Source organism: Phlebotomus argentipes, unplaced genomic scaffold (genome assembly GCF_947086385.1).
Source record: "Phlebotomus argentipes unplaced genomic scaffold, Phlebotomus argentipes genome assembly contig_2, whole genome shotgun sequence".
NCBI classification, from domain to species: Eukaryota; Metazoa; Arthropoda; class Insecta; order Diptera; family Psychodidae; genus Phlebotomus; species Phlebotomus argentipes.
Window position 1 is genome coordinate 3,024,000 of NW_026776162.1, and position 19,561 is coordinate 3,043,560.

Below are 19,561 nucleotides of genomic sequence, written 5' to 3' on the forward strand. Positions count from 1 at the left end.
CGTGTGAGGTTGTCAGTTTAGTACAGTTGTTTTGACGTGTAGCTCGCTCCCCGAAAAAATTCGCATTTTCCTCCAGCAAACACTCATTTTCTCGAGGATTTTCCAAATTAGCTGCACGACCATCGGATGGGGGATTCAATGGAGAATGTGGCGATTGAGGGGGAGAAGTGGGGATTCCCACTTAAGGATATCTATCGACTCGCGCTGAAGTTCTACAAAGGTGAGGATTCTTTCAAAGGGGAGCCATCTTCCCAGTCATTTCCCGGATATTCCCCTACTTCTCTCTTCTGTGGCTCTTTGCAGAGAAATTGGGAAAGGCGGTGTACATCAGTTACGAGGACAACTTGAAGCTGGTGGCGTTCACGCAGCAGGCGACTCATGGGGCCCTTGACCCCGACAAAACTCCCCCAATTGGCGTCCTCGATGTTATCGGACGCGACAGACGTGTGGCGTGGCAGCAGTTGGGCGATATTGGCCGTGGTCAGGCGATGCAGGGCTTTATCGATCTCCTGGATCGCCTCTGTCCGACCTTCAAGCCCTACGCTGAGGCCATTCGGAAGGACAAGGAGGAGAAGGTGAGGCAAGCAGAACATGACCAGCAGCTGGAGAAGGAGAGACAAGTCTTGGAGCAGTTGCAGCTGGAGGAACAGAAGAGGATAGATGATGAGAAGAACAGGGCAGAGCAGCAGAAGAGGCAGCTCCAGAATGTCCTAAATCAGCAGACATTTCATCAATTCAAGGCGTACGCCGACAAACAGTTTCCTGGGAATCCTGATCAACAGGCGCACCTCATTCGACAGCTGCAGAATGAGCACTATCATCAGTACATGCAGCAGTTGCAGGCACAGGTTGTGCCCGGAGAGAATGGGGGCCATTCGAAGACGGGCAGCACTGAGAATCTGCTGGAGAGCGCCGAATTGGCCGCAGAGGCGGAGGAGAGTCTATGCCAAAGTGATAATGAGGAATCTAGTGAGTATCCAGTGATAAGTCGAGCCAGCATGTGGACAAGATCCGACCTGAAGGCCTTCAAGCAGGAGGTTTCAGCCGGTTCGGGCGATGGAGTCATCAGGGTTGGACACGGAGACACAGTCACGGTGAGTCTGCAAATCTCGTGGATCTTACGAATTTTGCTAATTCTTCTATTCCGCTTCAGGTCCGCGTTCCCACGCATGAGGGCGGATCCTGCTTGTTCTGGGAATTCGCCACTGACAACTACGACATCGGCTTTGGAGTGTACTTTGAGTGGGGCAAGTCACCAACCTCCGAGGTTTCCGTTCACATAAGCGAGAGCGACGATGAGGACGAGCTTGGCGAGGACGAGGAGGACTTGGACTCATCGGATATGGCGACGGTGGACGACCTGGAGTCGGGTCCTTTGCAGACCATCGTCCCATCCTCCCTGCAAAACAAACCACCCATCTCTATCATCGTTCCCATCTATCGCCGGGACTGCCAGAATGAGGTGTACGCGGGCTCTCACGTGTATCCCGGAGAGGGTGTTTACCTTCTCAAGTTCGACAATTCCTACAGCCTGTGGCGCTCCAAAACACTCTACTACCGAGTATTCTACACTCGATAATCTCTCACCCCTCATGCTAATCAAATATCAATGTTGAGCACTGAAGAGTGCGTTGGAAATTGATGAAAAATCTATGAAAATATATGTATCGCTGTAAACAGCAGTCGTTCCCCTACTTTTGCGGTACGGCGTGGCTGTTGCTCTGGTGGGGAGTCCGGCCGCTGGGTTTTTAGCACAAGAAGCCGTCATTTTTTCCATTCGTGGGTCGACCGTATCGTGTGTCACATGACATCTCCCGTGACCAAAAATTGTTTATGAAATATTTTGTAAATAGAAGCGATGAAAAAGGTGTGAAAGAATGAGCTTCAAGATCTCCGACCTGGACAACAGGTAAGACATACACGCGATCGGACGCCGTGATTCAGTATTGCGCAATTCCTTTCGTGGGCCAGTGACATCTCTGCCCGGACTTGTCACTTGAGGGGCCGAAGTGGGCATATTTCTGAGAATTTGGGAGACATCCTGCCAGAGGAGCATCCCTAACGTGTCTCTCTCTGCCCTTTGTAGCGTTACCGAGGGCGACAATGACCTCATGAGCATTGTGGATGAGAATTCAATAGGAGGTGAGTATCAACAAAGCATTTTCTTGCTTTCCGGATAATGACATGATCGCTTTTTGTTCACCGCTGAAGCCTCCCAGGACACCCTCAATGCAGGCGATGAGAACGCGCAGTACACCTCGATAAAGAGTGAGAATGGTGAGTTGTGTGGTGTGAAGCGTTGGGAGAAAACTAAGTGAGAACCTCTTGAGTCTCCAGGTTTGGTCACATACCGACTAGTCCACCTTGGGGAGTCCGAATCTAATCTCCAGAGCGCGGCTTCATCTGCCACAACACCCTCCTCAAACATGTCTCAGCAGTGTGAGTAATCACACAGAAATGCCCCTAATTGGCGATATTTTGATGTTCTGCCTTGCTCTCTCTCACTCTGACCAGGTCAAGTTTACGTGATTGGGAATCCATCGAATTTTCTCCAGGCGCAACGCAATACCCCAACAAAGTCAGAAGTTGTAGTCTCGCCTGTGATCCAGCACACAAAGGTACGAAAGGTGAGATCAATTTTTGCACGCAAAACCTTCTCTAAAAGACTCAACAGAATCCGGAGGACTAATGCAAATGCTTCTTTCCTGTTTAGAGGGATGAACGACGAAGAGCCACGCATAATGAGGTGGAGAGACGCAGGAGGGATAAGATAAACAACTGGATACTGAAGTTGAGCAAAATCATCCCGCCAGATCCAACAGAAGTGCCACGAAGCGGTTGTGGCAATCTCGAGGGCCAGTCGAAGGGCGGAATACTAGCCAAAGCATGCGAATACATTATGGAACTGAAGGAAGCCACCTCCAGGTGAGTTGTGCGGAGCACCAAAGTGTCTGGGATAGAGAGAATTCCCAGCTAATCTCCCCATTGTTTACCTTCCCCAGCTTGAAGGACTATCAGACGGAGCTCAAGAGATTAGTGGCGGAAAACAAGTCGCTGAGGGAGAAGAATGAATCACTGATTAGAGATAATGAAATGCTGAAAGCACAAGTGAGTGGCGTGAAGAGCGAGGGACGTCCAACAAACTTATAGCGAATATATTTACAGAGATGTGGATGGAATTTGTTCTGAAATATTTTTATATCCTGAAGAAATTTGTATGATTATTTTTTTTAATCGATAGCAAGTTATCCTTATGTTTTTTATATTATTCATTTTATTTAAGAAAGGGATCTATCTCTAAGTTCTAACGCTCCCTAAATAGATTCTTTTATATTCACGAAATGAGGCAAATGTTTTGTGTATAGATTTAGAGGCGAAAAAGTGTATCTTGTCCCAAATAGCCACTTTTTTTTTCATCGGCATCACTATTGCATGTGGCATTATTTTGAAATAATCAATATTGAGTTTCTGTTGGGGATTTATTTTGTGAAATGATAACTTATAAAGAAGTGAAGAAATGTTTTGGTCGTCCCCTTCTTTTTTTGTGGTTTTGTACATTTGATAAGACACCCGCCTTTCTCAATGGTTTTTTTTTTATTTGAATGTGGCAAAATTATCTCTTATTACTGAATAAATAGGTTTATTAAAATTACATTGCGATTATTCATAATTCCCAGTCGATATAAAGTGGTGATTGCGAGGTGAGGCATTTGGACAGATTGAATGTCCGGTTTCAGAGGTTCAAGTGTGATAAGAAAGCACTTTTGAAAGGGGTTTCTGAATGCTGGACTGAAGTCCTATGAGGTGGGAATATTTTTTATTAGACAAATTATACTGACTCATATTTATTCAATTGGTTCGTATTTTCGTAGAAAATATTCAATTTGCTTGGAAAAATATGAACTCGTAATATTCCAAATATGTTCACAAAGTACACAATCTGGTGATTTTGTGAGACGTGACAAAACAGCGAGACGTAGTCAGAATTTCTATGTACCAGCCAATGGATATAATTTGCTAATAATTCAGTCAATTCTGTATTAACACTTGGTGGAGCTTTACGGCAGACAATCATGTAAAGAAAGCATGGAAAATAGTATTTTACTTCGGAGAACGAGAGAATGTAAAAATCGTGAGAACATTCTTGTCGTCATTTCGTCTCATCAAGAGCAATTCGTAGGTGAGTTTAATATTAGAGCCTTCTATATCGTTAGTAAAAACACTCACAATTTACCCATGAAACATTAAATTAGGAAGAATATTTTCATTCCAACTCCGATCGAATTTTATTGCGCACGCCGCAATTGCGACTGAGAAACCCCTCGTGCAGTCGCCGATGAATGATTCCAGTTACAAGTGTATTGTCTGCTGCTGGACACTCGCGCTCTCGATTGTCCGAACAGCGATTGAGAGCGCTCGCGGGCGGAAGCAGGACGGCCGGTGAGCGGCGGCGAGCACGTGCGAGAGGGAGAGCGACAGGGCTCTCGTAGGCTATAAATGGAATTGTATTCGCTCTCAATTCTCCAGAGCGTTTTCGGAAGCCACACTGCTGTGCACCCTGAGAGCGAGCGGGACGCGCACAGCTGGAGAGCGCGCGATAGAGTGAGAGTGGCAGTGAGACAATGGGATGATTGAGCAGAAAATTCCCGTGCAGTCAATTTTGTGGGTAGTTTTTAGTTGATACCTTTCGCTTGCACTGTGCAATTTCCGCGATGGCCCCCGCCTGGTGATCTCGCGCGCCCCGCGGAACGAGACAATAGGGCGCTCAGGCGATGTGTGGTGCAGTGAAGAATTTCGTGACGCAGAAGTGACAATATGATGCCGAAGAACGATAGAAAAATGGCCCCAGTCGCTGTCCAAAGTTCAGAGACACTCGTCAACTCCGAGTCGGACACGGGTTCTGGGCGCTCCACCTCGACACTGCAGTCGCCAGGCATTGCAGGGCGCGCCCCCATGTTCGACGCCCTCAAGGACTTGTGCGTGAACAATGTGAACTTCTTCAGGCGCGACGACTCCGCCACGGGCCTGCGCCTCCACGGCGCCTTCCTGGCGCTCGTGGATCACATAGAGAAAGCCAGGCCGCTCGTGGAGCAGATCAGCAGCTTCGCCCACGAGTACGACTTCGACAGTGAGACGCCCGGAAACGGCTACAGGAGCTTCATCAAAGTTATCGATTGTTGCATAATGCACAGCATTAAACTGTGCCGAGTCGTGCTGGAGAGTCGCAGCTCAATCCTCTTCCGGAAGACGCTCTACACCAAGTGAGGAGCGATTGGGAATTGCCGGAAATGCAGCTTCTAATGCCCCACGTTGTCTTTGCAGAGAAGTCGAGGCCAGCAGTCATCTTCTGGCCAGTCTCTGCGTCATCCTGGACCACCTGATGACTCTGCGGACATGGAGCTCTGAGGGCAGCCTCTTCAGTGACCACACAGCAGAAGAACTCCTGGCCCACGGAGGAGCCATCAACCAATACTGTTTCTATGGACGCTGCCTCGGATTTCAAGTATGTCGCTTCTAATCTCATTTCGTGACTCAATGCCAGGAGATTAGAAGCTCCAATGCCAAACAAAGACTCTCTTCTCTCTCTCTCTTTGATAAGGAAGATAGGTCAGAGAATCGCATCTTCCTTATACAAGACGAACATTTGGAATTCAGTTTAATATTTCGAGGTCGAGAACCTCTTGCAGACCTTTTATCATTGCCTTATCTTGATAGTAATTCACTGAGAGATTGATAAGCTGGAAACTAATTTCTTTTATGGACTTTGTAACATTGATTAAGAAGTCGTACGACTTCTGAAATTACCCTGAATTTGCGTAGTTCAATGAGACAATGTTCCAGATTTTACCTTTTGTAGCACTCAGATTCTATCAATTGTCTCTCAATTGTCTAATTAAGGCTAATTCATAAATCGATTAAGCCGAAACCGTGTCTTCTAATTACGAATAATTACAATTCATGAATATACGAAGTCGTCGGAATAGTTTCTCAAGCCGATAACACTTCTGATGTAGATTAATCATTTAGTTCAATGGATTCTTATCAATTTTCTAAATGCTTTTGCAGTTCTACGACTCCATTCGTGGTGCTCTCAAGTTTGTCTCCAGCTGCATGGCGGGCTTCTCAGAGGGCTACTATTCCGAGGGCAATCGTCTGACCAAGACAACCAGCTCCATGTGGACGAGCGGCAAGTTCCTCCTCGATCCGGAGCTGCGCGCCCGTCGCGTTGTGAACCTCTCGCAGAACTCTGATGTGCACTTCTGCAAAGCCTTCTGGTTCCTGGCTGAGTCTGAGTTCATGTACAGTGTGCCGAGTGTGATCGGAACGGCGATAAAGGTGAACAAGGTCGTGACGATTCCGCCGGAGCCGCTGAAGCTGCCAAGTGCCGCCGGAGATGGATTTGTGGACATTCCCATCCCGTTCAGCCACCTGGGTCCTGGTCCAGTGACCGCCCGGCTGCTGAGCTACAACTTGCGCCAGGGAATGATGGGCGAGCGGAGCCACCGGTGCAGCTCCACTCTGCCGCCGTCCAAGGGATTGATCATTCACTGCCACGGTGGTGGATTCGTTGCTCAAAGCTCCAAATCCCATGAGCTCTACTTGAGAGACTGGGCGTATGCTTTAAACGTTCCAATATTGTCAATTGACTACAGCCTGGCGCCGGCTGCTCCCTTTCCACGTGCCTTGGAGGAGGTCTTCTACGCCTACTGTTGGGCACTCAATAATTGTGAATATCTCGGAACCACTGGTGAGTGAAATTGCCCCATCACTCATCGCAGCACCCCTAATCCTCTGTCCATTGTTTGCAGGTGAAAAGATAATCCTCGCCGGTGACTCAGCGGGAGCCAATTTGAATCTAAGCTGCACGCTGAAGTGCATAGATTTTGGAATTAGAAAACCCGACGGTGTTCTGTTGATGTACTGTCCGGTTCTCGTGAGCTTTGTCGTTAGTCCAGCACGTCTTTTGTGCTTGATGGATCCACTATTGCCATTTAGCTTTATGATGAGTTGCTTGAAAGCTTACACGTGCCCAAATGAGGATGACGATGGTAAGATTGAGAGGAATCGCCGTCGTGTGACACAGTTGCTCAATACCAGCAAAGCCACATCCGTTCATGCCTCCTCCTCGAGCACCACAATCACACCCAATGACTCCAAGATTGTGGTGATACAGAAGACCTCAGATTCTGACTCCACCAATAGAACGGACGCCACTGTGATGGCGCAGAATGCTAAGGAATCGTCGGAGAAGTTGGTTGAGAATGACGATCAGCTCTCTGATCTGTCACTGGACACCTCCACGTGGGACAGATTGTCCGATACGGACTTCCACAATGCCTCAGCGCCCTTCAAGAGTCCCATGAGCGACACCATCAGTGACACAATGGCGTCAGCCTCGCTCAGAAGTCACACGCTCGGGAACACGGAGGTTCCCAGTCCGGATGAGAGCAATGGCACGTCTCTGGAAGAGGATTCACAGCCCATCACCATTCACAAGCCAACTGAAAATGGTCTGGAGCATGAATTCATTGAGGAGTACCACCACGTGGACGTCCACGAAGAGGCAATGAGCCAACCATCTGAATACGTTTCCAGCTTTATTGAGAGGTGAGTTGTTAAGACTGACTCGCTCTGCTTCTATGCAATCGATTGAGGAGTCCTTGGAGGAGTCATAAAAATATCTTACGTGCAAGAATCTCACAGAGAATTTCATCTTATTATCCCATTCGAGCTTTGAGAAGATACAGCAATGCATAAATATTCAAATAAACCCCCAAATAAGCCGCATAGGGGAAATATTGGGCAATATATTTGAGTGGGATTAGGCAAGATTTGTGGTTAATACGTGTTATTCTCCCTCCAGATACAACCTTGAGAAGGATGACGAGGAGCTGAGGCGAATTGAGTGTGTCTCGAGGACCATTTCTGAGGAGAACATTATTTTCGAAGTTGGCAAAGACACTCTGAGTGTGGATTTCCTCAAGGAAAGGTGAGTAGACATATAACCCAGTGGCTTCCCACCATGCTTAATCCGCTAAATCCCACCATTGCAACAGCTTCCAGAAAATAGCTACAAAGTTGTTTAGTGTTGTTAGCCGACCGATAAGTTACGTGCTAAATTCCAGACATGCCTCACCGTCCGGCAAGCGCAATTTCGATTCGCTGCAGGCGAAGAGTCCATCTGAGGAATTTATATTTCATGTACCAAAGGACCCCTACATCTCGCCCTACTTCGCCACCGACGACGTACTCAAGGAAATGCCACCGATTAAGATTATTGTACGAAAATCCGATTTGATGGGAGTCTTTTGAGGGGATGATCTTATATTATTTTCTTTTCCTCTCCCTCTGTAGACCCTCGAAATGGATCCCTGCCTCGATGACTGTGTAATGTTTGCCAAGAGGCTCAAGAGTGTGGGCAATCCAGTGGGACTGGACATACTCGAGGGATTGCCACATGGCTTTCTCAACTTCACCGCTCTCTCCAAGGACGCCGCCCAAGGATCTAAGCTCTGCATCGAGCGCATGGCGGAGTTGATGGACATGAAAGTACCTGTCGACAAGACAAAAACCTGTTGTTGAACACCACACGCGCTATATATACTCACAAAATCGTTACGATATTATAATCACACTTCTCTCGGTCATTTTGTTGTCCCATCTTTGTTACAACTTTTACTATATTGGCGCCCTGCCCCCACTTCCAGCGTGAAGACGTGTGTATAAAGTGAAATACAAGGCAATTTTTCCGATGGTATTTTAATATATAATAAAGATTATATTGGTTAATACGTTGTTACTCTTCCATTCATCATAGAACCTAAAACACATTTTCTTTGCTATTGTGATTTCATTTCACTTGATATCTCGATCACTTCATGCCTCCATATCGGTGGTTATTTAGTCGCTGGGCCAGCCTTATTCAGAGCTTAATCAAGTTAATTCTAAATAAAGTTTCCGCGATCTTCCGAGTCAATCAAGATGAAAAAACAAACAAAAAAATTAGAAGCTAAAACTGCATTTCATTCCACTTACAATTAATTTTTTTTCCTTTCTCTATAAATAAAACAATAAGGTGGCCTCACGATTAAATGAACCCTTTGTAATCCAATTACATTGTATTCTAATTTTGGTGTCTTCATCGTTCCCGTGCTCTCCTGGCCAGAGAGACACGGGATTGGGAGGAGCAAGTATATCTACCATCGATTGGTATCCATTGAAATTTACAAAATTTATTACTTTCCAAAAATCCTAACTCCAAGCACGGATGCTGCGAAAGTACGATGGTCTTCATATGTCCGGGTGAAATGACGGGGGGTGGAGAATTGGGGAGCGTGAAAGATAGAGAAAATGATTTACCTTTGCGACTCGCGGATTTCGCTTTCAAAATGACGCGATGGGAGTGAGATTTTCTTATGCTTTCGTCTTGCCAGTGTGGTGGCTCTTGTCGATACCATTCACGTGGGCATTGCTATTGGACACTCTGGCCGTGGTGTCATTGGGGCATTTCTTCTTGAGACTCTTCTGGAGCACGTGAGCGTCCGCCGGCTCGATGCGTTTGTAGTATTGCTCTTTCGTCTCCACGATCTCGAAGCCAAACTTCTTGTAGAACTCTATGGCACCGTCGTTGTTCACTTGGACGTGACTGAAAGGCATCCGGGAGGGTTATTGAATGTGCCCCGCGGGCGAAAAGCGTCGCATACTCACAGAAATATACTGTCGAAGTTGCCGTCATTCTCCACATACTTGAGAATATGATTGACCATGACTGAGCCAATGCCTAGTCTCCTGTACGGATAGAGGCAGCCCAGAGTCATTATATAGAGTCTACGCATGTTCTCCGACGTGTCCACGCGACAGCACACCGCCCCCACGACAATATCATTGTAGTACGCCAGTTTTGCCAGCTCCCCAGCCTCCAGGACATCGATGTAGAACTTATCATTGTACGAGACGGGAAAAACAACCATGTTCAGTCGCTTCAGTTGTTTGATGTTGTGTGGAGTAACATCGCCCAGATCTATGCTTGTCCTGGAAACATGGGATGAAGAGACTCTGATTAGTGCATGGGAATGAGGAGGCTTCTCCAGGAACACCCCCAGAAAAATCAATGGTTGACACAGGAAGGTTATGTTGCTGTGCTGGGCAACAGGATGGATTTCTGTGAAATCCGCTTGTGCAAATCACATCCTTACCTCGTCATTATTAGAATACGGTGAATTAACAATAAATATTTACACTCCTTCCAGTGAAATCCACGCAAAATATATCCCTTATCACAGGCCACCAGAGCATGCCAAATGTGATTTTGCCAAACAACCACCAGGGGCGACACTGCTGCTCACCACTTTAGACCAGTGTCGCGAAATTTTACTTCATCATCCTCCACATCGCGGCACGCGAATAAATGCGATGATAAATAAAGCGACATGGATTAGAAGAGAGTGATGCAGCGATATATGATTATGCCCTTTGCAAAACACGCAAGCGGGTCTTTTTCTACAGACATGGTGTAATAAAATACCTCGTGAGATTTGCAACACTGCTTTTCGACCAGTTCTTCGACGGGCCACTCAAAATTCGCGGGTTCGGTCATTTTCGGGTCGTGTCGTGAAGTCACAAGACCTGTCAGCTGAGAGTCTTGTGATTATTGATAAAAATTGGTTCTATTTGATTTAGTTGGTTGCAATTTCCACCAAGTTTAGTCGTTTTTGCGTAAGTTCCATCGCACACCTTCACCCTCAGGGTAGACTTTAGTGTCCTGGGCAGGGGTTGAAAGAGAAATTTACCGGGAAAAAGCAGTATTTGTCGCACATTTCGCGAATTCCACTTTTGCGATCACCTTGGCGAGGTAACTTTTTTCTCACCACCATCCACCCCTTTCCTTGGGGATGAAAGTGTTAATTTTTCATCTGGTGGCGCAGAGAGGTCGAGTGGCACTAAGTGGTGGGTGGTTTGGTGGCGGAAATGGGGTGCTTCTGTGGCATTTCGAGAGCCCGAGGAGTGCCACACGGTTCGTCCATGAGACATGTCATCGGAGTCATGTGATCAGTGAAAACTGAGATCGCCATGAGAATCACGGGGAAAATGGGAATTTTCTCGGGAAATATTCCAGATAGAAGGGTTGATTTTCAACTAGGTTAACGCCCTGGGGGATAGTGAGGGTGGAGGAGGTGAGAAATTGCAGGATTAATGGCATTTTGGTGTTTCTGCAGAACTTCCCAATCAGGATAACACCATGTCTAACCTGAAGAAAATCGCTGATGAGGAGAAGGAGTCCATGTACGGCTATGTCTTCGCCGTATCCGGCCCTGGTGAGTCTTCAGCACATCCTGCAATCTTATCCGCCTGACTAATCTCACTCCAATTGGCTTCCAGTCGTCACGGCCGAAAGGATGTCCGGATCCGCTATGTACGAGCTCGTGCGTGTGGGCTACTATGAGCTCGTGGGAGAAATCATCCGTCTGGAGGGTGACATGGCCACCATTCAGGTGTACGAGGAGACATCCGGTGTGACCGTGGGAGATCCTGTGCTGCGGACCGGAAAGCCTCTCTCCGTGGAATTGGGTCCAGGTGAGGAAAAGTGCCCGGGAATACTTGAAAACTCTCACAAGAACATCTCCCAGTTGTCTATATTTAGCAACATTTATCTATTCGACAAATACAATCACAGACCATGATAATTGATCGTGAGAAATGATAAATCCCGCCCGGTTTGCAAAGATCCACACGACATGGTCACTTCGCCAGAGTGTCATATGATTCAGTTTGAGGCTTTTTTTCTGGGCAGAAACACTCACTGATTAAGACATTGCGGGTGGAAGAGCTCCAAAAGACCGCCGAAAAAATGCTATTGTGGAAAAACACTAGAAATTCCGTGGGGAATCATTAAAAATTTCCACTCTGTCGATACTTCGTCTGGCATTGTTCGCATTTGCATGTGATATTTGCACTGAAAACTGCTATAAAATGTAATTACAAGTACAAATGGCGGATTCTTATGCTGCAAATTTTTTCCACAAAATTATCTCTTGATTAAGTAATAGTGGTTTTGGTCCCAAGAAACTCCGATAAGCGAGTGATAAAGGCGTTGTTGGAGATATTCTTCACTCCAACATGGAAGAAAAGAGGCGAAGAAGAAAATTTATAGCTCCACAAATGATTGATCACTGAGAGATTTTTTTTTTTCTCAAACCAATAGAATCCGCTCAATAAAATCTTCCATCTTTCACAGCTGAGCTCAAATCAGTGAAGTTTTGTTGACTCAACCGAAAATATGAATTATTGGGTGGTTTACAAGCTTGCTCGTTGATCAAATTGGAACTAATGGTCAATAATTGATGAGAAAGAGTGCAAGTCAGACTCGTTTTATTAGTATTTGTGTTAAAGCATGAGTGATGAAAGTGTGGCTTCATTTCAATTGAGCAATGCACCTTGACTTGTGCGTTTGATAATGAAATACACCGTGTCTGCGTGTTTGTTATGCATGTCTTGTCGGACAAATTGTTAAGTGCTTGATTGACCGAGGAAAAGGGATGAAAATTGATGATGCTAAAGGCGGACGGAAAATTTAATGATTCTAAATGTCTTGTCTCCATATCGGATTATTGTAATCCAAATACTGTCTCTGAGCCTTGAGGCCAGAAAGAGAGGCACACAGACTGGTTGTTACGTAACGCGTGTAATTCTTCTCGTGACGGTAATGAGGTTTTACCGTGTGAGAAAGCTTTAACATAGATTTGGATTGAACGTGAATAAAGTAACACCAAAATGCTGGAATGGAAGGGAATATGATATTTTTAATATCCTATTGAAACTCAAAAATATGCAAAATGATTGTGAATTGCAAGCTTCACTATTTATCAGCATTTGGAAGAGATTAACACCTTTCTGAGTTGTGTGAAATGAAAAGTCATTTGGCCTCTTTTCAAGAGATTTTAAAGCATATAGGAAAAACGCGAAACATGTTTGAATGTTATGTGGTGAAAAATGACGAATGGAAACTTTTTCTCTCTGTTCATCTTGAGGGAGAGAGAAACTGATAAAAGCGCTCCCATATCTGCCCCTCAATGCTCGTCATGGTTGAAGTGGACATGTATCTCTAATGCTCTGGATTCCTTCTCTGTTTTTGCCATTTAGGCATCATGGGAAGTATATTCGACGGCATCCAGCGTCCGCTGAAAGACATCAACGAACTCACGAGCTCCATCTACATCCCCAAGGGTATCAACGTGCCCTGCCTGTCGCGCGATGCTTCCTGGGACTTTGCGCCGCTCAACGTGAAGGTGGGCTCTCACATCACCGGGGGTGACATGTACGGTCTTGTGCACGAGAACACTCTGGTGAAGCACAAGATGATCGTGCCGCCGCGTGCCAAGGGCACAGTGAGGTACATCGCTCCGCCTGGCAACTACAAGGTCACCGATGTGGTGCTGGAGACCGAGTTCGATGGGGAGATCACGAAGCACACTATGTTGCAAGTGTGGCCGGTGCGTCAGCCGCGTCCGTGCACGGAGAAACTGCCCGCCAATCATCCCTTGCTCACGGGCCAGCGTGTCCTGGACTCCCTCTTCCCGTGCGTCCAGGGCGGCACCACTGCCATTCCTGGGGCTTTCGGTTGTGGCAAGACTGTCATCTCACAGGCCCTGTCCAAGTACTCCAACTCCGACGTGATCATCTACGTGGGCTGCGGAGAGCGTGGTAATGAGATGTCTGAGGTACTCAGGGACTTCCCTGAGCTGTCCGTGGAGATTGACGGTGTGACGGAGTCTATCATGAAGCGTACCGCCCTCGTGGCCAACACCTCCAACATGCCCGTGGCTGCCCGAGAGGCCTCCATCTACACGGGTATCACACTGTCCGAGTACTTCCGTGACATGGGCTACAACGTGTCCATGATGGCTGACTCCACGTCGCGTTGGGCTGAGGCTCTTCGTGAGATTTCGGGTCGTCTGGCTGAGATGCCTGCCGATTCCGGCTATCCGGCCTACCTGGGCGCCCGTCTGGCCTCCTTCTACGAGCGCGCCGGTCGCGTGAAGTGTCTGGGCAATCCAGAACGTGAGGGCTCTGTGTCCATTGTGGGCGCCGTATCGCCGCCCGGTGGTGACTTCTCCGATCCCGTCACATCCGCCACGCTGGCCATCGTACAAGTGTTTTGGGGTTTGGACAAGAAATTGGCACAGAGGAAGCACTTCCCCTCCATCAACTGGCTCATCTCCTACAGGTACAGCTATATTGCTTATAAGATGTTCTTGCAATATATACGAATAATGCTGTATTCTTCCTCAGTAAATACATGCGCGCCCTGGATGACTTCTACGACAAGAACTTCCAAGAGTTTGTGCCATTGAGGACCAAAGTGAAGGAGATCCTGCAGGAGGAGGAGGACTTGTCTGAAATTGTGCAGCTGGTCGGCAAGGCTTCACTGGCTGAGACAGACAAAATCACGCTGGAGGTGGCCAAATTGCTCAAAGACGACTTCCTGCAGCAGAACTCCTACTCGTCCTACGATCGCTTCTGTCCCTTCTACAAGACCGTGGGCATGCTGAAGAACATGATCGCCTTCTACGACCTGTCGCGCCATGCTGTGGAGTCGACGGCCCAGTCGGAGAACAAGATCACGTGGAACGTGATCCGTGACTCGATGGGCAACATCATGTACCAGCTGTCGTCGATGAAGTTCAAGGCAAGTGTTTTGTGTCCTGATTGATTTCTCGGTGACTTGATTTGCTGAAGCGTCTGTGTGCTTTTCAGGATCCCGTCAAGGATGGCGAGGCGAAGATTAAGGCGGACTTTGATCAGATGTACGAGGATTTGCAGGCGGCTTTCCGCAATTTGGAGGATTAAGTTGCACACATTTAGCAGTGAGATAGAGAAAAGAAAAAAAAGAAGAAATTCGCAAGATAGTAGAGACAAGTGGCGTACAATAAATTAAAATTAAACTATTGAGAGATGAAGGAAAAAATATTCAAATCGATCACATTTAATGAAAATGAAAGAAATACAAACTATACCCACTTATTTAAAGAATAAAATTAACATTTGAGGAAAGATTTTACTGTGCAAATCTGTATGTGCATTACTGTAAATTTGTTAACTTTTATCATCATGGTAATTGTAAAATGATAGATGGTGAAGAAGAAGAAATGGAATTTGATGCAAAATCCTTCTGAAAAAATGGATATTTATAGCTATATATCAGAAGCATGAAAACTCCTAATATTAATATATTTAAAAATGATGAATAAACCAATAATGCATTCCAATTTCAATTAAACGTGAGAAAATTAAGTAATTCTCTGTAGAAGACATTGAGTAGATTTTGATCGAGTTGATGTGCTGGAAAAGCATTAAAAAAAAGCACAATTTTTTTTTGTGAAAAAGCAACTCATTTTTGGCTCTAAAAAAACTGTCACTCGTTAGTGGAAATCGAGTGAAGAGATGCTTGAACCCCTTTTTAATCTTCTCTGTGGTGCTTGGAAATTGTAATTTCATCGTTCCTGCATGCAAATCCTTTCCCTTTTCACTGTTTTCCCCTCCTTTTTTTCCTCCATACGTTTTACTTTTCTTCATAGCGTTCTTGTTCTGAGTTTTTTTTTTTCAATAAAAGTGGGTTTTTTCTGCTAGAATTATTATTGTTCCAGTATTAAAAATCATTTTTCATGCAATATTGCATATTAGATATTGATCGTTATTCGTCGATTGTTAAGAAGAATTGCATATAAAATGTAAAAAAATGATACCATCAGCAGCAGATAATGGCTAGATGAAGAGTTATTGTGTTGATGAAGCAACGTGTAATAAATAGACGAGAAAATGTAGTCAAACTGCGTTTATTCTGCCGCGCATATTGAAGGGAATCATCAATTCTGGGTGGAGCAGAGGAACGGCAGCTTCTCGTTGAGTTGCAGTTGTGTCTTGATGAGCTGTGACAGCGTGACCACCATCAGGAGGTCCTTCACGTTGGAATTGAACATCTGGGCGAACTGATCTGGCGACATGTTGGGCACGGAGTGGATGAGGTCGAGCAGGGCGCGTCCCACTGTGTTGTCCGCCTGTTGCTTGCCCGACAGCACATCCTCCACGTACGTCAGCACTTGATCCAGCAAACCCTGCAGCTTGGTGGCCGCCTCCGCCACCTGGGCGAGGTCCACCATGGGCTGCACGGCGCGCGACCGGGAGGCGTTGGACACGCCAATGGTCTTGGCGCACAGCTGCAGACCAACAGTCTCTGGGGCATAACTGGTGATCTCGATGTTGATGGGGGTGAACATGTTGCCAGTCTTCCCACCGGGCACGCCCAGGGAGACACAAACGAATGCCTTGAGGCCCATCCGGCCGCCCTGGAGGGAAGTGTCAACCGTCACATGGACGGGATTGTTGCACTCCCGCGAGTAATACTCATGGATCACGGAACTGTGATTCGTCACCTCATTGCCTGTCGCCCACCAGCCTGAAATACAAACACCCAGTTAGGCTCCGCAGAACATCTCGAGCAGAAAAGCCATCTCACTTACCGACGATGTTCTCAGAGGCGTTCACTCGGCGGTTGAGGTCATACACTTCGTGGGCATAGCCCAGTTCCGCTTCCACCTGGTCGTCGTGCTCCTTGTGGGGAACGCAGAAACAGTTTGAAACCTCCACAATACCCTTGTCCGCAGTGCCTGAAACACACAAAACCCGTCTTCAGTTGGAATCTCACCCGAAAAACCCCAAAATATGTCCTAACCTAGAAGAGTCCCGATGACACGTTGAGAATCTGCATTTCTCCGCTCGTACGCATCAACTATCTGGAACAACACCACCGGATGGACGCGCACAGTTAAATTGAGAGCCATATTGCGTAGAAACACTCTATTTTGCACGGAAAAGGGAAAAATGTGGATTTTCCACAGAATAATAAAAGCGATGGCGTGGTGACAGCGCACTCTGCGGTCTATGGCCGAAATTCACCACTTTCGACGAGTTCGTGGAAACCCTTCAGAGTGTTGCATTTGACACGTTTCGTGTCATGTTTATGAAATCCACGTGAAAATGTGTGGTATTTTCTGCCTCTTCCCACGCTCGAATCCTTCAGTGAATTGCCCAGGAAACTTTGGAGACATCGTGAGTTATCCTTAAGCTATCTATTTGTTTGTAGATTCATTAAATTTTGGGTGTTTTTTGCAGTACGAAGAGCATTTTCGAGATACTCTAAACCGGCGAGGACCAGACTATGCGAAATCTTACACTTTTCAAGGAATATTCTTCGCAGCTCATGTTCTGTGGCATCAAGGAGGGGATCTATGTCCTCAACCTATTGAGGACGAACATGGAATACTTATTTTCAACGGGGATCTCTTTATGGATGAGATAACAGTGGCGAAAAGTGACACTTCTTGGCTTTTGGATGCCTTGTCGAGGTGTTCGGTAAAATCTTATAAACCACGGATTTTGTATAATTTTTACACATTGTATGTTTTTTCAGAGTTCGGAGGACGTGAAAAATCTTCTGAGAATTCTGACTGGACCTTTCTGCTTTGTATACTACCAGAAATCCAGCAGATCTTTGCTCTTCTGTCGAGATATTCTGGGACGAAATTCACTACTCATAGGAGTAAAGGAAGACAGTGTCGTTCTTACCAGTGCAGGAGAGAAATCTTCAGAATACAATTTAATAGAGGTTCCTCCTCTTGGCCTCTACGAAATTCTTTGGGACGCTGGTGAAATGAAAATCAGTTTTTGGGATGAAATGATAAGTTGTACAAATTACTTTCTCACTGAAGAAGCTTTCCTGAAAAGCCATATCGAATCTAAAGGGATGAAATACTCAAGCACTAAAGATTTTATTAATCCTGTCTGGCTAGAGAAGCATTCCATGGAATTTGATTATTCATTCAAAGTGATTTTCGAGGGAATCAGTAAAGAACCTCCTGATCAATTGCTTCAAAGAGGTCAATCCTTAATATTTCCTGTAATAAAGAAGCTAATAGGATTGCTCGAAACCTCTGTTAGAGATAGAGTGACGACAACGGTGAAGAGATGCAAGAATTGTCTGAGAAATTCGGACGCTTCACATTGCAATCATGCAAAAGTTGGAATTCTCTTCTCAGGAGGAATTGATTGTTCAATTCTTGCCATTTTAGCAGATAAATTCATCCCAAGAGACACTGGAATAGATCTGCTGAACGTGGCTTTCGAGAAAAACACCCCGAAAGGGAAGGAAATCGACTGGAATGTTCCAGATAGACAGTCAGCCAAGGAAGCCCTAGAAGAGCTTAAGCGTGTCTGCCCAGAAAGGACATGGAATCTTATTGAAGTAAATGTAGCGAAAGAGGAAAAGACTGAATGCCTGACCAAGAATGTTTGCCACTTGATCTATCCCCGAAATACCATTTTGGACGAGTCTTTGGGAGTGGCTCTCTGGTTCGCTGCACGCGCAGAGGACAATTCAACGTGCAGAGTTCTCCTCATTGGATCAGGAGCTGATGAACTCTTCGGCGGCTACACTCGCCACCGAGTGGCTTTTGATCGTGGTGGTGAAGAGTCGCTGAAGCAGGAGTTGGAGAATGATTGGGCTCGTCTGCCCAGTCGCAATCTGGCCAGAGATGACAGAGTAATTTGCGATCATGGCGTCACTCAAAGATCTCCATTTATTGAGGAGCGCCTTGTGAGTTTTCTGCTGCACTTGCAACCACTGCAAAAGTGTTTTCCGCCTCTTGGACCTGGAGTTGGCGACAAGACGCTCCTCAGGATCTGTGGATACCACTTGGGACTCAGGAAGACAGCCTGGAGAGGCAAGAAAGCCCTTCAGTTCGGCTCCAGAGTGGCCAATAGCCAGCAAAATGCAAATGATATCTCTCAGTTTCTCACCTGATATGCCTGAAATGATAAAACGTGCAAGTATTGGCTTAGAAACTTTCTCAGAAATAAGCTTTTTAAACAACACCATAAAGACGAAAACACATATTTTTTGATTACTTTTTGTATAACATGTATAATTTCACTGATGAAGGTGAATTTATATTTTTAAAAGGTTCTTTACAAATAAAATTCTTCATAAATTTGATAATCAATATACACTCTATATCATTTATCATTTTTAAAGTTGACGAAATAAAAACTTTGGATTCAATACTCTTTTTTTTACATATTTTCCTCCCTTTCAATTTTATATATTCATCCTATGTAAATATGCAGTGTCTTATGTAAGTTTTTTTTAACTAATAATACAGGATTTTTCAAAGTGAAACTCAAGACAAAAAACTGATCAAAATTCCTCTCTAACAGAAGAAAAAGGACTAAAGATAAAGCAACAATACTCTTTAATGCATTTTTGCTTATAGATTTTTTTTCTCAGCTCTAAAATTCCTTTTACGTTTCTAGTGTTTTTTTTTCCTTCAACAGATAAAGTAAAATCAACGGCACAACAACAGGAAGTACTATAGGTAATATATGTAATGTTTATGTGTTGTTTTTTTTTATATATCTTTTAATTTCTTCATCATCTTTTGCTCCATCAATATATCCATAAGATAGAAAGTACAGGCGAAAATTGTTTCTTCTTCATATCAGAAAGAAA

At 45.5% G+C, this 19,561-nt stretch overlaps 7 protein-coding genes across 9 annotated transcripts; 5 read left to right on the forward strand and 2 right to left on the reverse strand.

The window, feature by feature from the left end:
• Positions 1-6: 6 nt before the first annotated feature.
• On the forward strand, positions 7-1,730 carry LOC132265403 (Golgi resident protein GCP60). The gene is made up of 3 exons (XM_059766042.1): positions 7-220; positions 304-1,094; positions 1,154-1,730. The coding sequence occupies exons 1-3, from the start codon at positions 127-129 to the stop codon at positions 1,577-1,579; spliced, it is 1,311 nt and encodes a 436-aa protein (XP_059622025.1). The 5' UTR covers positions 7-126; the 3' UTR covers positions 1,580-1,730.
• Positions 1,731-1,760: 30 nt separating this feature from the next.
• LOC132265406 (upstream stimulatory factor 2) lies at positions 1,761-3,652 on the forward strand. 2 transcript variants are annotated; one of them, XM_059766052.1, is made up of 7 exons: positions 1,761-1,909; positions 2,087-2,142; positions 2,212-2,277; positions 2,338-2,439; positions 2,515-2,618; positions 2,714-2,925; positions 3,003-3,652. In XM_059766052.1, exons 1-7 carry the CDS (start codon positions 1,878-1,880, stop codon positions 3,148-3,150), a joined length of 720 nt encoding a protein of 239 aa, XP_059622035.1. In that variant the 5' UTR covers positions 1,761-1,877; the 3' UTR covers positions 3,151-3,652. The 2 variants fall into 2 exon arrangements, with proteins under 2 accessions (XP_059622035.1, XP_059622034.1); XM_059766051.1 differs by having other exon boundaries at positions 1,764-1,909; positions 2,515-2,627.
• Positions 3,653-4,529: 877 nt separating this feature from the next.
• LOC132265376 (hormone-sensitive lipase) lies at positions 4,530-8,790 on the forward strand. 2 transcript variants are annotated; one of them, XM_059766005.1, is made up of 7 exons: positions 4,530-5,261; positions 5,323-5,503; positions 6,067-6,748; positions 6,810-7,608; positions 7,865-7,990; positions 8,058-8,280; positions 8,356-8,790. In XM_059766005.1, exons 1-7 carry the CDS (start codon positions 4,816-4,818, stop codon positions 8,581-8,583), a joined length of 2,685 nt encoding a protein of 894 aa, XP_059621988.1. In that variant the 5' UTR covers positions 4,530-4,815; the 3' UTR covers positions 8,584-8,790. The 2 variants fall into 2 exon arrangements, with proteins under 2 accessions (XP_059621988.1, XP_059621989.1); XM_059766006.1 differs by having other exon boundaries at positions 8,127-8,280.
• Positions 8,745-10,446, reverse strand: LOC132265383 (probable N-acetyltransferase san). Its single transcript, XM_059766014.1, has 3 exons — positions 10,197-10,446; positions 9,709-10,032; positions 8,745-9,646 (listed from the first exon to the last, which is right to left on the reverse strand). Exons 1-3 carry the CDS (start codon positions 10,202-10,204, stop codon positions 9,415-9,417), a joined length of 564 nt encoding a protein of 187 aa, XP_059621997.1. The 5' UTR covers positions 10,205-10,446; the 3' UTR covers positions 8,745-9,414.
• A 147-nt stretch (positions 10,447-10,593) lies between these two features.
• LOC132265377 (V-type proton ATPase catalytic subunit A) lies at positions 10,594-15,821 on the forward strand. The gene is made up of 6 exons (XM_059766007.1): positions 10,594-10,716; positions 11,217-11,315; positions 11,380-11,574; positions 13,141-14,224; positions 14,290-14,686; positions 14,755-15,821. Exons 2-6 carry the CDS (start codon positions 11,240-11,242, stop codon positions 14,845-14,847), a joined length of 1,845 nt encoding a protein of 614 aa, XP_059621990.1. The 5' UTR covers positions 10,594-10,716; positions 11,217-11,239; the 3' UTR covers positions 14,848-15,821.
• LOC132265381 (eukaryotic translation initiation factor 3 subunit F) lies at positions 15,818-16,916 on the reverse strand. The gene is made up of 3 exons (XM_059766010.1): positions 16,730-16,916; positions 16,518-16,664; positions 15,818-16,453 (listed from the first exon to the last, which is right to left on the reverse strand). Exons 1-3 carry the CDS (start codon positions 16,836-16,838, stop codon positions 15,864-15,866), a joined length of 846 nt encoding a protein of 281 aa, XP_059621993.1. The 5' UTR covers positions 16,839-16,916; the 3' UTR covers positions 15,818-15,863.
• Positions 16,917-16,920: 4 nt separating this feature from the next.
• On the forward strand, positions 16,921-18,910 carry LOC132265378 (asparagine synthetase domain-containing protein CG17486). Its single transcript, XM_059766008.1, has 3 exons — positions 16,921-17,106; positions 17,170-17,409; positions 17,468-18,910. The coding sequence occupies exons 1-3, from the start codon at positions 17,035-17,037 to the stop codon at positions 18,854-18,856; spliced, it is 1,701 nt and encodes a 566-aa protein (XP_059621991.1). The 5' UTR covers positions 16,921-17,034; the 3' UTR covers positions 18,857-18,910.
• The last annotated feature ends 651 nt before the right edge of the window (positions 18,911-19,561 follow it).

Bases quoted from the DNA above. Each gene is read 5' to 3' on its own strand.
- LOC132265403 (XM_059766042.1), top strand. From the start codon at position 127: ATGGGGGATTCAATGGAGAATGTGGCGATTGAGGGGGAGAAGTGGGGA. The intron at 221-303 runs GTGAGGATTCTT...GGCTCTTTGCAG, and splicing joins CGCGCTGAAGTTCTACAAAG to AGAAATTGGGAAAGGCGGTG. The intron at 1,095-1,153 runs GTGAGTCTGCAA...ATTCCGCTTCAG, and splicing joins GACACGGAGACACAGTCACG to GTCCGCGTTCCCACGCATGA.
- LOC132265406 (XM_059766051.1), top strand. From the start codon at position 1,878: ATGAGCTTCAAGATCTCCGACCTGGACAACAG. The intron at 2,278-2,337 runs GTGAGTTGTGTG...TTGAGTCTCCAG, and splicing joins CTCGATAAAGAGTGAGAATG to GTTTGGTCACATACCGACTA. The intron at 2,440-2,514 runs GTGAGTAATCAC...CACTCTGACCAG, and splicing joins CTCAAACATGTCTCAGCAGT to GTCAAGTTTACGTGATTGGG.
- LOC132265376 (XM_059766005.1), top strand. From the start codon at position 4,816: ATGATGCCGAAGAACGATAGAAAAATGGCCCCAGTCGCTGTCCAAAGT. The intron at 7,609-7,864 runs GTGAGTTGTTAA...TTCTCCCTCCAG, and splicing joins GTTTCCAGCTTTATTGAGAG to ATACAACCTTGAGAAGGATG. The intron at 7,991-8,057 runs GTGAGTAGACAT...CCATTGCAACAG, and splicing joins GTGGATTTCCTCAAGGAAAG to CTTCCAGAAAATAGCTACAA.
- LOC132265383 (XM_059766014.1), bottom strand. The intron at 9,647-9,708 runs GTGAGTATGCGA...GATGCCTTTCAG, and splicing joins AACTTCGACAGTATATTTCT to TCACGTCCAAGTGAACAACG.
- LOC132265377 (XM_059766007.1), top strand. From the start codon at position 11,240: ATGTCTAACCTGAAGAAAATCGCTGATGAGGAGAAGGAGTCCATGTAC. The intron at 11,316-11,379 runs GTGAGTCTTCAG...ATTGGCTTCCAG, and splicing joins CTTCGCCGTATCCGGCCCTG to TCGTCACGGCCGAAAGGATG. The intron at 11,575-13,140 runs GTGAGGAAAAGT...TTTGCCATTTAG, and splicing joins CTCCGTGGAATTGGGTCCAG to GCATCATGGGAAGTATATTC.
- LOC132265381 (XM_059766010.1), bottom strand. From the start codon at position 16,838: ATGGCTCTCAATTTAACTGTGCGCGTCCATCCGGTGGTGTTGTTCCAG. The intron at 16,665-16,729 runs GTTAGGACATAT...TGTGTGTTTCAG, and splicing joins TGTCATCGGGACTCTTCTAG to GCACTGCGGACAAGGGTATT. The intron at 16,454-16,517 runs GTAAGTGAGATG...TTTGTATTTCAG, and splicing joins CGCCTCTGAGAACATCGTCG to GCTGGTGGGCGACAGGCAAT.
- LOC132265378 (XM_059766008.1), top strand. From the start codon at position 17,035: ATGTGTGGTATTTTCTGCCTCTTCCCACGCTCGAATCCTTCAGTGAAT. The intron at 17,107-17,169 runs GTGAGTTATCCT...TGTTTTTTGCAG, and splicing joins CAGGAAACTTTGGAGACATC to TACGAAGAGCATTTTCGAGA. The intron at 17,410-17,467 runs GTAAAATCTTAT...ATGTTTTTTCAG, and splicing joins ATGCCTTGTCGAGGTGTTCG to AGTTCGGAGGACGTGAAAAA.